General features: G+C 54.2%; 1 protein-coding gene across 1 annotated transcript in view; it reads left to right on the plus strand.

Annotated features, from left to right (window-relative positions):
* The window catches only part of PROM2 (prominin 2), a 39,347-nt gene that overhangs the window by 17,454 nt on the left and 7,844 nt on the right, over positions 1 to 14,049 (plus strand). Inside the window, exons 7-19 of the mRNA XM_073324755.1 lie at positions 404 to 493; positions 974 to 1,173; positions 1,386 to 1,460; positions 1,550 to 1,613; positions 2,907 to 3,066; positions 3,830 to 3,982; positions 5,854 to 5,977; positions 8,312 to 8,403; positions 9,646 to 9,730; positions 10,898 to 11,044; positions 12,117 to 12,188; positions 12,381 to 12,473; positions 13,100 to 13,153. Of these exons, the coding sequence (XP_073180856.1) occupies positions 404 to 493; positions 974 to 1,173; positions 1,386 to 1,460; positions 1,550 to 1,613; positions 2,907 to 3,066; positions 3,830 to 3,982; positions 5,854 to 5,977; positions 8,312 to 8,403; positions 9,646 to 9,730; positions 10,898 to 11,044; positions 12,117 to 12,188; positions 12,381 to 12,473; positions 13,100 to 13,153 (1,409 nt within the window). The remainder of the gene's footprint in view (positions 1 to 403; positions 494 to 973; positions 1,174 to 1,385; positions 1,461 to 1,549; positions 1,614 to 2,906; positions 3,067 to 3,829; positions 3,983 to 5,853; positions 5,978 to 8,311; positions 8,404 to 9,645; positions 9,731 to 10,897; positions 11,045 to 12,116; positions 12,189 to 12,380; positions 12,474 to 13,099; positions 13,154 to 14,049) is intronic.

Consider the following 14,049-nt stretch of genomic DNA (forward strand, 5'->3'; position numbering starts at 1 on the left):
TCTCCAAGGTTCGCCCTGAGGGGGAGGAAAAGCCGGAGATAATGCCAGATCCTGCTCTCGGTTATCAGCGCAACATCATGGCAGTCGTTGAAGTTTGCATTCTGCGGCATACTGGCTTTGTGTGTGTTAGTGAGGGACGGCACCATCTAATGGCTGCAGCCCACAGGGGCTGAGAGACTCGCCACTCCAGCCTGCTGTAGGAGGTGTCCTTACGCTCAGGTCTGGTGTTTATTATGCTGGGTTGCCAGACTCCAAATTCCAGCTCCCCATGTGCGGGAGACTCTGCTGCAATGGAGCCTGACTGCAGCCCATAGCTGCTTTCCGCTTGGTGCGAGACAGAGTAGCACCTGCCCCACGCAGGGTGGAGGCAGCAGCTCACAAAGGGTGGTTTGGTGCTTTTCAGATGTCAGCCGCAGCATTGGCCTCACCATCCATTCGCTGCTGAAGGAGCAGGTGTATTCAGTGCTGGAGGCCATTCAGGGAAGGGCACAAGGTAAGATGGAGGCTCACCTTCTCCTGTGAGTGGGACTGTCCTTCACTGTCAGAAATGAAAGGAGATGACTTTAGAGTCCTTCAGACCAGTCTTTGGAGCCTCCTTATGCCAGACTAGGCTGGGGACAGGTCCAAACCTCTACCTCCCAGAAATCCCCTCTGCCTGATGCTGGGATCCCTGCCCCTTCCTCTGCCCTGCATTGGGCATGCTGGCTTCACATCTCATCCCACACTCATATCCTGAAGATGCCTCTGACCCTTAGAACTTCCTCTGTTCGACTCCCCTCTTCTGGTGACCAGACACGCTATCTCTAGCCAGAGGCTGGGGCCCAGGGGGGTGGCATCTGCACTGAAGATGGCCGTCTGTTGAGCAGCTCCGTAGCTACTTGCGTAGTAGCAAGGCGGGGGCCAGCGAGTGGAATAGCATTCGTGGCACAGACGGAGTGGAGCGCCAGAACTAGCCTTGGGTTTTCTCTTTAAGACCTACAGAACTCGCTGCACCATTTACAGATTCTCAACAAGACCGTGCGGACTCTGACCCATTTCCAGGACGAGCTGGGCCTGGCACTGAGAGATCGCAAGGAGAGCACAGTCTCCCTGCTGGACAGTCCGCGCTGCACGTCCTGTGCCCGGGCACTGGGCAAAGCCCAGAGCTTGGAGCCGGGAGCCGACTACAGAAGGGTGAGTGCAGGGTTGTAGAGAGAGGGCCTTCTCCTCCCAGGTCTGTTGGAGGGATGGGTCTCTCTTGCCACTTGGGCACCTTTGTGTCCATTTCTTTGGTGCGGGACATCCCTCAACGCTGCTCCACGCAGGTACGCTGACTCAGCAGGGACACTCTGCCGAGTTGAGGAGGGGAACTCACCTGTTCATGGAATGCTGGTTTCTTCCTGCAGGTTCCTTCCGTGGAACAGGTTTTGAAGACGCTGTCTGGTCTCCCCAAAGCTAACTTCCCAGACTTGATTGATAAGGTATGTGACGGACAAGGCCTGGGGCCTGTTTGCAAATGTGAAAGCTGGTTCGATTCTGGGGGAGAAAACGACTCTTTTTGCTCTTCCAGGGCAACAGCACGTTCAACTCGATGCCAGACCTAGCTGTTGTGAAGATGGCCCAGGTTGTGCAGGGTGAGCAAAACTCTTCTGTGGTCAGTAGGGTGTTGCATTTCCAAACTCTGGTACATGCAGCTATGCAACCACAATGCCTCTGGTTCTTGAGAGCTGCCCCCCTTTTAAATTCCTAAGAAAAAAGCCGGCCTGCAGAGACAGCAGCCATTTTGTTCCCAGCATGGCTTCAGACTGCTAGGATATGCACCCCCTGTGCTCTCCTCCTGGAACTTTACTTTTGTTCCCTCTTACTTCGTTGTTTCCTTTAATCCATGCCCCTGCCAGGCACTGGGGCCCAGACCCTCGGACGTATTTAGTCACCTAACTCCCAACGATTTCAATGGAAGTTAGGCACCAAAATACCTGCCCCAGGAAACGGTCCCGCTTGTATTCAATGGAACTGCAAGAAACAAGAAAATCTTTATATTGGGGTCATAAACCCTTGGAAATTGGAGTGAAGGGTGGCAATATTGAAAGGCCCTAACCTTAGGGAAGTGAGAGACTCAACCAAAGAGCCACAGCAGAGACCAGGCTCCCACTGTGCTTGGTGTGGTTACAGTAGGAGACAGGCCTTTCCCTATAGGAGCTTACAGTCAAAATAGACAGGAGAGACAAAGAGTGAGAGGGTTAAGTGACAGGCCCAGGGTCACCCGGCACATCAGTTGCAGACAGGGTTGCCCTGGAGTCCCCAGGAATTAAAGATGAATCTTTACTTAAAGATAATGTCATGTGAGGAAACCTCCAGGAATTCATCCAACCAAAGTTGGTAACCCTAGCTGCAGAGCTGAGCGTAGGACCTATGTATCCTGAAACACAGGCCAGCATCCTACCCATTACAGGGGACTCAAACTGGGGTAATATGAGTCTCTGAGGGTGTGTCTACACTGCATTGTAAGCCCAGCCTCAGACTTAAGTTTGAGCCCAAACCCCCTTACTGTCCATGCACAAATCTCTCTGACACAGGTCAACAAGCATTCGGGACCTGGGTCCTAGGACCCGTCTGAGCCCGAGAGCTTGGTCTGTACCTGAGACTTGAGTCCAAACCCTGTCCAAACCATTTTGGAAAGGTTCAGTCAGAGATTAGGGTTAGGGTGTGTTTACTGCACCAGGTAAGGGGCAGACATTTCTAGGACTTCAGCACAGGCTGGGTGAGAGGGTCTGTCCTGAACAGAGGAGGGGTGTATTTTGTGAATGGTCCTGTAAGATCCAGCCCCTTGGGGCCGCAGAGAAGGACCAGTGCTTGCCTACGCCCATCCCTGCCAGCTGCAGGGCTCCCACTAAGTCCCCCCTACATCTCCCACTCTCACCTTGCAGAGCTAAAGGACGAAGTGAACAAGGTCAGTGAGAAGGTCCAGTATATTGCGGACAGCTTCCCAGTCTCTGATTACACTCAGCCCTTGAATGATGCCCTGATGCACGCGGAGAACAAGAGCCGCCCTTACCTCCAGGAGGTGAAACACTATGAGAAATACAGGTAATGTAATGGGAGAGTGGCTGCAGCTGTGTGAGTCTATGGACCTGATTCTGAGCTCACACCAGTGTGAATCAGGAGTCGCTCCAGTGAAGTCAATCAGGTTACACCTGTATAAAACCAGGGGAAGTGAAATCAGAAGCAGGCTAAGAATTCTCCCGGGTCAGCCTCTGGGAATGGCTAAATCCCTTGTATTACCCTCTACCATTTGAGCTAAAGGAGCCACTCTATTAGCAGGAAGCAGTAGTAGGCTGTTATCCTCTGGTGGACCACCACTAGCAGAAGAGAACAGACGTGTCACACTTCTTTAAGAGGGTTCAGAATTTATCGTACCAGCCCTAGCTGCTCCTGGACTGAAGCCCCCCAGCTGCTGATAGTCCACTGAGGAGTTCAGGGCTCTCGTCAAAACCTTCCAGCTGATCACTTGACTTCTTGCTAGCAGGCCCTGGGTGGCTCTGATGCTGTGTCAGGGTCATGAAATCCCATCCCAGTGAGTTCAAATCCAGCCTAGTGTAGAAATCTGAAGTAGAGGAACAGGTGCATTGCTCCCATCTCCTTCTCTCCAAGGGTCATTTTTGACTTCCTGCCTCTGCTGACTAACAATGATTGTTGGCTCGGGTCTGAGGCTGAATTTAGGGTTCGCTCCCAGTCGTGGCAGGCGACGGTGCAGGCTGCCACCTGGGATGGGGGAATGAACCAGAAGTGGGGGGCTCGTTCTTTAACTGCCCCGTGGCTCCTGACTTCCTCTGACCTCTTCTCTCCGCAGGTGGATTGTGGGCATCGTGCTGTGCTCCGTGGTCCTGCTGGTTGTAGCCTGTAACCTCCTGGGGCTGTCCCTTGGGGCCTGTGGGCTCGCCATGCGGGAGGATCCAAGCGACTACGAAAGCAGGGGAGAAGCTGGGGCCAAACTCCTTTTGGTGTAAGGGACTATTACTGTACTGGGGGGGGCAGGGGCGAGTTCAGGGCCCTTACGCCTCAGCTGGGGGTGATGGGGAGAGAATATCTCTGTGATGTGGTGGCATTGGTGGCACGTGCTACACAACAGGTCAGACTACATGATCTGGTGGTCCCATCTGGCCTTTAAACTCTGTGACGGGCACATGGCTTTGGGAGTGGACTGGAGTCCAGCCCTCCGCTGTCAGCGGGGAGGCTCTCCATGGTGATGTGGCACTGTAAAGGGTGGATGGTGTCACGGTCAAAGTGTGGGGGGTGGGAGCGGAGGGGTCCTCTGGCTGGGTGGTAGGTGAAGCCCAGCAGATGCAGGAGCTTGCCTAGGCACGTACTCCTCGCTTCTCTTCCCATTTGGGTCTCCTCGGGGATGGCTAAGAGGCAGCTCCACCTCTCACTAAAATGTTCCCGGTGGACATCTGATGCCAGGTGACCTGAGCATGGTTGCTACCAGCAGCAGGTTCCTTATTGGCAGTACGTGCTTCACGCTTGGGTTTGCGCGATTCATGTCAGAGACCGGTCTGGGCTGCAAAGTTTGTGTCTAGATCTGACCTTCCCCCGAGTTTAGGGTGTTCCCAGCCACGGCTTGGGCTTGGGCTTGGGCCCATCTTTACAGAAGCTAGTTGATCTTTACAATGAATCCTTCTCCTGACCACTGCATGTTTCATGTGAAGTTTGTTCAGTTAATGTGAATCTGTCCATACTGCACTTCTTGTTGTTATGTTTGTGTGGTTCGCGTGGCCGTAATGTCTCATGTCACGTTTGCATGGTTGGCATGACCATAGCATGTTTCAACCCATTTTAATTTTAAAGTTGTACAGACGTAGTATGAAACTTTTTCATGGAAAGTTTTTTCAATGGAAAATAGCTTTCTGACAAAAAAAATCTGTGTGGAAAATGTTTATATTGGTCAAAATTTTCCAGTTTAAACCAACAACTGAAAAATGTTGGTTAAAAACTCAGTTTTTCAATGAAAAACCAAGAAGTTGTAAATAAAAGAAACACTTCTGAAATTTCCCCACAAAGAATCATTGATGTTTTTCAACCAGTGCTACTTAAGATGTTTCCCCTTTGGGGCGCGTGGTCTCACAGGACCATTGGAACATGTGATCGAGGGTGGGGTGTATTGTCCATCACTTGCAGTCTTTCACACAAGACTGGATGCCTTTCTAAAAGATCTGCCCTTGCTCAAACAGAAGTTATAGGCTTGGTGCAAGAATCATTGGGTGACATTCTCTGGTCTCTGTGATGCAGGAGGTTAGACAAGATGATCACAACAGTCCCTTCTGGCATTACAATCTATTTATCTATGGCCTTAGTGAGTTTCTTGTTTGGTTTGTGCACTTGGGGGATGAAAGAGAGTCTTTCTCACTATCCCCGTGTTGTGATCCACCGCCGAGCACGCTGGAGCCTGGACTCCCTCTGAGCAGAGGGACCCCGCAGGCCTAAGGCACCTCATGAGACATATGGTATGTTTACACTGTAATCAGAGCTGTGGCCTCAGCACATGGAGACCCATGTAGCCACGCCAGCTTTGCTCTACCTAACTCAGGTACCAATAGCAGTGAAGCTGCAGCAGCCTGGGCAGTACAAGCCCACCTGGGACCCTTCAGTGGCCTGGCAGGTCTGTGGTCAGTGCCTTGCGGTGCGGGCGTGGCAGTGTTGGGGGATCGTTCCATGCAGCTGCAGAGACATGCGTGCGGATGCCAGGGAGTCCAAAGAGAAGCAGAGCAGCTCCCAACTTGCCCTCCTCCCCGTTTGTTCCTGCAGAGTCACTGCATGCTAGGGTGGAGGACTAGCTGGCAGGGCGCTCCCTGTAACGCATCTCCTTCTCTATTGCAGGGGCATTGGCTTTAGCTTCCTCTTCTCCTGGCTTCTGATTCTCTTGGTCTTCGCCACGTTTCTGGTTGGGGGCAATGTCCAGACGCTGCTGTGTAAGAACTGGGCCAATCAGGAGATTTACAAGGTGGGTCCCTGCTTTCTTGGAGTGCCGAGCCTGGCGAGCTGTGCTCCAGGCACAGGATAAAGGGGACAGTAAGCTCCCCAGGCAGAAGAACCAGCTTGGGCTGGGCTGTGTCAACCAGACAAAGCTACCCAGCACACACACTCATTGCCGTATGCATCCTGTGCTGATTACTGTATGCACACACACCATCTACTCACACCTGTGCACACTGCCGGACGTACCCACTGTCCTTATTACTCACCCTCCTACCCCCATCACACACTCATCACCACACGCACCTGCATACTCCCTACCAAATATGTACACACTCATTACCGTACTCACTATTGCCTGCTCAGTGCACACACACATCTGCAGATGCCATATCTCACACACACAGTCAGCTCTCTCGCACATACTCATTGCAGCGGACTCACGCCATCATCGCAAATCCCCCGCTCTCTAACGCAATCGCAAAGGCACGCTCTGGCCTTCGTTTATCATTGCCCTATGGCCGCTATGCTCTCCTGACATACTGGGGCCATAAAGCTGTCAGATCTAATCCTGGGGCCGGTCCCTAGGATGTGGGGGGCCCTGGGGTTAGACTCAACCATTTGCACAAGTGTGTATAAGTGTATGAATCAGGACGTGAATGACTATACTTGGCAGGTAGCAACCTGCGGGCTACTGACGCCTCGACTGGAAGCTTTTTGCTTCATTAAAAAAACTTCTCTTCTCCATCACCAGAATAATTCGTGTCGGGTACGTCTCCACTGCAGCCAGAGGAGCACATGGAGACATATCTAAGCTAGCTTTGATCTAGCAGCCTAAATAACAATAACAGTGAAGCCATGGTAGCGCAGGAAGCCTGTACAAGCCCATCCAGGACCGTGGGTATGGACTCGAGCAGCTAGCCCGGGCTGCTGTGGCTTCACAGCTGTGATTTGAGCTAGCTAAATATAAGCTAGGTTGGGTATATCAACATGAGCTGCAGCCAAGGCTCTGGTTGCAGAGCAGACACACCTTGAGCGAGCGGTGGGCTTGTCAGCCTGTGAGCGTGCAATCAATGCAGGCACGTGTGAGCGTGCATGGTTTATGACAATATCTTGTGTGACATGGTGTGATGGAAGAGACCCAGGCTCACATCTGCCCCGCTCAGTGTCCAGCCAGGGTTACGGCCCCTTTCCCTCCACCAGGCTTCCAGCCTGCTCCCTGAGGCTGAGAAATCTCTCTCAGTGGCCAGTTACACTGGCTTCTCGTCTGCCTCGCACGTGGCATAGTGAAAGGAGCTGGAGGGCAGGCTGAGGATCTGGCCCATCGTGTCACATACACACCTGCACAGGTGCACGCTGTCGTACATGGATACATTTAGCTGTGTGCACACAGAAATACTGTAAATCGGTTCAAATGCAGCCTCCTTTCTCCATGGAGCTGCGCTCTGTCTTTCGCTCCAATTCCACCGAGATCAGCCAAGTTCCCCCAGGGATGAACGTGACCCAACGAGGAGATGATCAGTCCCGTCACCTCGCCCTGTTCCTCAGCGTCCTGCGTGTGATTTAATTACGCGCTTGCTGCATGCTGCAGAATGATCCACTTATGCCCACGTTCGGCCCTTTCCACTGCTTTACCCCGGGCATAGTTGATGCGCACGGATCGTTCCAGCAAATTAATTAAACCTCCTCAAACAACGGTTAACGTTTGATCTCTGTTTGGAAGCCGACTGTCACCGCAGCTCCCCATCCCGCCCCCCCGCCACCATTGGCCAGCTGGAGCTCAGGAAGTAGAGAGATGCACTGAGGGACTCTGCCCAGCCCAGAGTGGCAGGGGCTGGACAGCTCTGGATGCAGAAGGGCTAGCAAGGCTCCTTTTCCTGCCCAAAGACCAAGTCTCCCACGCGGATTAAAGGGAGCCGGGGCTCGCAGCATAGCAGGGAAGCTCCGAGGGAGGGATTCCAGGTCTGTCAACCTGCCACGGACCATTGATGAACCCCAAGATGGCCACCCCAGCTGCAGGGAGAGGAGGGGCCAGGGGCTAGTGCTAAGGTAGAGCTATGCACAGTACTCCAGGGGGTAGTACTAGGTTGGAGATGGGGATCCTTAAAGGTATGGATGTTGAACCCCATCCTCTCCTTCTTGCTTTCCAAAGCCCGTCAGTGACTTTCTCTGCTAGGGGTGATTTTAGCCCCACGTCGCTCCCGCCAGTTCCCGGAATTAGGACCACATCCCGTCATCACTCTTTTCTCCCTCCCGAAATGCTGTTGGGATCAGCACAGTGGTGCTCCCTCTCTACTCCAACACACCCCACTCTCCCCGACCGGGACCCTCCTCATGCCTCATTTCTCCCCCTGTTCCCCAGTTTATCGACACTCCCGGGAACCTGCCTCCATCCATGAACCTCACCCAGCTACTCAGCCTGAAGAGGAACCTTAACCTAACCTCTGCTTACCAGTGAGTACTCTGCAATGGGGCTGCCCAGGAGACCCCTACCCCACCCCCCAACCCCCGACATCCTGAATGCTGTCAGGCTCCTCCCTATCAGACTGGTCTCATTAGGAAACTCCTTGAAACGAAGGCCCACCGTCTCAAACTCAGGGTGGAGCTTAAATAAGAACTAGCCCCCTGATTTTCCGAAGTCCCAGCTCTCACCGACCTCTGTGGATGGGGCAGGTCAAAAATGTTCCAGCGAAACTCTTTTTCGACTGAAAAACTGGGGTTTTGGCTAAATGGGCATTTTCGCAGGAAGCAGCCATGGCGTTCCTCGAAAAGTTTGGATTTTTTCTGATGAAAAATCAGACATTTTCAGCCCAGGTCAAAAACATTTCTGGTTTTTAGCAGGTTGAGGCTGGAATTCTTTGGTTTTCAGTTTTATTGATGTTTTCCGGGGGCGGAAATATTCATTTTCTAGCCAGCTCGTATTGTGGGTGCACCAGGATGCCTTTCATTGAGGTGTCCCCATATGTATTAAGTGTCCAACAGTTGAATACTTAAACAGCAGCTCAGATGCCACCTTTGGTTGCCCCTCATACAACTGAGGGCCAAACCTGGGCCAGTCTCGCTGACCTGAAAACACCTCACACGGTTAGTTCAGCAAACTGCGATCTCCAGCCCACCTGGCCCATTCTAAGCTCCTTTGAAATCGCCTCACCTTGCTGCTGACACCAGTGACTGGCTGTTATGCCACCTGCCAACTTCCCTGGCTTTAGGGTTAAGGTAGTGGAACCTGCAGCCAGCACTTCTGGTACCAGACAGGCTCCAGGGTGCAGGGCCAGCTGGAAGCAATTCATCCCAGCTCCCAACGGACAGTCTCAGCCCTTCACCGTCTGGCCGTATCCCTGGGACAGGAGCAAGGGTTTAGTGGATGCAGAGGTTCTTGATGCACCTTCTGTTATTACCATCCCCAGTAATCTCAAGGCAATGGCCTACCAGGTCTAATGGAGACAGTAGAATGGGAGGAAATGTGACTCGAAGACAAGTAGAATCTGATCCGGTGGGAAGCCTCCCGTGGACTGAATTGGGAGCTGCTTGGTGCCAAACTGGGCTCGGGACGCTCCGGAGGAGTGTGGGGCTGCAGTAGCCATGTGGAGCCAAGGCACAGGCTGGCTTTAGGCAGATCCCCTCGGGGAGCACTGCTCGGGAGTCTCCTCTCACCTCTCCCGCCCACACTGACTCCCTCCCCCCTCTCTGTTCCAGGGTGTGTAAGAAGGGCACAGGCCTCTGGGACATTCTGCAGCTCAGAGATGCCTACAATCTTGAGGATCACCTCCACCTCAGCCAGGTGAGCAGAGGCTCTTCCCCTGGGGGCACCTGTCCTCCCACTCTCGCCAGCCCTTTGGCATCCCTAAGCAAGGAGGGGAATCAAACCTCCACGTTCATACAGTCTTGCACTGTCCGTTGCCCCCAGATCTGTCCACTAAAGATTTAGTCTTTACATTGATTCAGCCAAGGGCTTCTCCAAGGGACCCAATTCCTGGCCTCTCTTTCCCGGTGAATCCAGTCTCCATTTTCCATCCAGTCCTGGGTTTCCTCCAACTTCCCCCTCCCAGCACAGACGTGGTGGAACCGTTTGTCCTAGCAGAAGGGGAGACTCTTTCTTTTCCATCTTCCTCCGTTCTGGGCTTCCAGGAGAGGTTGTGGTGGGAAGGGAATTTGGCCTTGCAGTACTGTGCATATAACGTACCATGCCACTCCTCACCTAGAGGGCTCATGCATGAGGCTTAAAGGGCAGGATGCAAAACTTGGGGCCTAGGAAAAATACGAATGTGTGTATAACCCACTGAGGTTAGCTCCCTGCCTAACCCACAGAGGGTGTGAGTCTATTAACAGTCCTAGTTAGGACGCTTTAGCTCTGGAGTTTCCCTGTTCAATCCCCAGTGTATCAGCCTGGATGATAACCATCCCTTAAACACTGCAAAATAGCATGAGACTAATTTCTCTTGCATGCAAAATGGGCCCTATCTGTTCAGGTTCAACATTCAGCATTTCCAAAGGATGCTGAGTAATTCATCCCCCAGCAGTGAGCTGGCTTAAGCGGGCCGAATGGGAAATCTGGGTCTGAGACGAAGTGTGTGTCTAAGAGGGAGGAACCTCTCAGATGCTGGGTGAAGCACCATACAGGTTCTAATGTTGCGCTGTCCTGCTTTTATAGCACTAGGATAGGACACACCAATTTGTCTTTACTGGGTTAACTGGTTTGGGGGGCATCTGATTTGTCTTTACTGGGTTGACTGGTTTGGAGGCCGTTCCATAGATCTAGCTCTTCTGGGCTGACTGGTTTTGTGCTGCTAGGTAGGAGCAGGGTCACCCAGTCTATAAGGAACTAGGGCTGGATCCAAATCAGGAATCAATGGAAAGGCTCCCCAGGACTTCCCTGTGCTATGGGTCAGGGCCCTAGCCAGGACCAGCACCCATGGGGCTCACGGTCATGGCCCTGCCTTGCCCTCAGTACACTAGAGACTTCCAGAAGCATCTCAACAACTTCAACCTCCAATTTGAAGAAATCCACTTCCTCGACGGGGCTGGGAGACGGGACCTGGAAACCTTCCAGCAGAGTGGGATCGACCAGCTGGACTACCCCATGTTCCAAGCCGAGGTGAGGAGTGCCGGAGCAAAGCTGCAGCCAGTGCGGTGACATCAAGCAGGGGGTTGCCCTCTCGGTTTGCATCCTCCACAGCAGCCCTTCCTCCCGTGGTGTCTGGGAAATGCGGCTGGCTGATCGTGCTGCTCCGGCCTGGCTCTCATGCTTGCAGATCCTGGGTCCACTCCCAACCCTCCCCTTATCCTGATGGAGGCATCTGCCCTGTGTACAGATCCCCTGCCTGTTTCCACTGCCTTTGAGCCCATCCCACTCCTGGATAAGGCTTGTCAATATGCGCCCACTCCCTTTGCCTGTTCTCCAGCTGGCTCCCTTCTGCCTCACAGTGGCAATTACACCCAGGCAGACACCCCAACCCCATCCTGTCTTCCTATCCTTCCTTGCTCCCACTCTCTCGGACAGACTCTGAGCACCTTGTGTGAGCTAGAGAAATAGTCTTCTCCCCAGCTTTACCGATGGGGAAACTGAGGCATACAGAGGCAGCATATTGGGTAGGGGATTAAGGCATTGGACTGAGGGCTCGGGAGACCACAGTTCAAGTCCTTGGTCAACCACAGACTCCTCTGGGTAAATCACATAATCTGCCCCATGCGTCAGCTTTCCATCTGTAAAGTGGTAATAATCCCTCGCTACCTTACAGGGCCCTTTGGGAGGGTAAAGTCCATTAATGATTGTGATGGGGGCCATATAAATAGCTAGACAGAGTTGCCTAGATCTCACAGGGAGTCAGTTGCACAGCCGGGAATAGAACCCAGGAGTCCTGAACCCCCCACTCCCTGACTTTAACCACCTGAAAACACTCCCTCTTGGTGGTTCATTGTAAAGGGAAGGGTGAGGGAAGGGATCCCTGTGCCCTCAGCCCACGTTCTGCCCCAAGTTACCTCTGAGCGTTGAAGCCTGTGGGGCGGCACGGCTGTAGCTGAAATCAGGGCCCCGTCGATGGTTTGTGGGGTAACGTGCAGGCCGGAGGCTTATTGCTGGTGCTCAGGGAGTGTTCATAAAGTGTGCCCCGCACTTTGGGACCCTTGGCTGACATGGGGCTGTTCATGCGGCTGGCTCCTTTCTCCAGATGCAGAACCCTGTGGTGAGGACGAGCCTGGAAGACCTAGCCAGGGACCTCGAGGGCCTCCGAAAAATTCAGGTGAGCGCAGAGGCGACCTGGAGGAAAAGGAAGGAGTGATCCCCAGGGGCAGGGAGGGGAGATGCATGTGCTTTGCCTCCTGCTGCCAGCGATGCCACCCATAGGGCTCCTGTGGTTCCCAGCCCCCCCATAGGGCTCCTGTGGTTCCCAGCTGACCAGAAAAGCCATCAGTGACTCTGGTGTCCCCCACAGAACAACATCACAATAGCAGGACGGCTGGCCAATGAGTCCCAGGCCCTGTGGAAAATCCAGAACGGCACCGTGCTCACCCAGGAGGCCCTTGTGGTGAGTGTGATGGACTGAGCAGCGGTCACCTCCAGGCCGGGCCAGGTCCGGACCCCATCCTTGACTTAGGAGCTTTGGGGAGCAGGGGCCATGGCTCAGGCCTAGCCCTGGTGGCATGATGCGTGGGAAGGGCGCAGGGCATCACGGGAAGCCTCCATGGGGGTGTGTCATTTGCGGGGCGGGGACTGGGGGCTGTATGACAGACCCCTAGGGGCGTGAATCCCAGACTAGCCGGCATAGGGGAAAGGTGGAGGGAAGATTCCTGGATCCCACATTGTGGACGGGAGTAGGGGTGGAAGCAGTGACTGAAAAGTGGCTGGGGGAGTGGGGGGAGCATAGGCCAGCTGCGCCCAGTGGGCTGCTGGAGTTGGTCCAGTTCTTCCCGGGCAGGTGAAGCAAAACCTGTGCATGCGACCGGGCAGCCACCGCTGAGAGCTCACATTGGGAATGGCCATGAAAAGCAAACCCCCCGGGGCAGGGCCAGGGCTGAGGCCTATGGGTGGGAGGTGGGGAGGGATGGCTGTTCTCCTCCTGTCCGCCCTTTGAGGCCGTTGGGCATCAGGCTGCCACCCCCCGCCCTCCCTTGAAGTGGAGGGGACACATCTGAGCCTCCCTTTGCCTTGCAGGTGAAGCTGAATGAGAGCGTACAGTTCTTGTCCGCCATGGCACCCCACCTCCAGGTACGGTTGCCGGGGGAGACCGTCCATCTGATGGAAAGGCCACTGGGAGGGAGGAATGATCCCACATGAAGGGGGTGGGCAGTGGTGGTCCCAGGTCCTGGGAGTTACAGGCACAAAACACCCTGCCCGGCCCTGTAGTGACCATAAGGAACAAGGCCTCGGGGCTCCATTCCCAGCGGAGCCCAGGGACTTTACCACTGCTGTAGGGAGATGGGGAGCAAGCGGTGGCTTCATGGCCAGGAGCTCCCAACCCCCTGGCGCAAAGGTAAGGCACCTTCAGAGGGGCAACACAACAGTCTGGGTGTGTGCACGAAACACCCCACAGACGCTTTCACGGACATCATCCAGGGCCCGACCCTGACCTGCAGGGATCCCCCGCTCCTTTTCTCGGGGCGAGAGGGGAATTCAGTCCCCGGGGTCATTCATTCTCAGATGGCTTCCTGCCTTGACTCCCACCCTGATCTGAAGGGACCCCGCTCTTGTGAGGTGACCCACCCTTGGTCAGGACACGCTCTTCCTCTCTGTGTGTCCCCTTCCCGTGAGTGTGTGAGTGGCTCCTTATTCCACGAACCTCCCTCAATCTGAGCCCTTGGAGAGAAGGACATTTGCCTTCTATTCTCTCTGTTCACCTAAGCCGGGTTTGCCCTCTACCCTGCTCCCCGCCCCGACTGCCAGGGACCACCCCCTTCTGGGGAATGGAGAGACTTCAGTCCCCTTGAGTTGGGCTCCCAAGTCATTTAGGTACTTTAGAAAACCCCCTCCCTCAGGGACAAGGTGGGTGAGGTCACATCTGTTATTGGACCGATGTCTGTTGGTGAGAGAGACGAGCTTTCGAGCCACGCAGTCCTATCTGAGGAAGAGCTCCGTGTGGCTCAAAGGCTTGTCTCTCTCACCAA

The sequence above is a fragment of the Lepidochelys kempii genome, chromosome 26 (assembly GCF_965140265.1).
Source record: "Lepidochelys kempii isolate rLepKem1 chromosome 26, rLepKem1.hap2, whole genome shotgun sequence".
In the NCBI taxonomy this organism is placed as follows: domain Eukaryota; kingdom Metazoa; phylum Chordata; order Testudines; family Cheloniidae; genus Lepidochelys; species Lepidochelys kempii.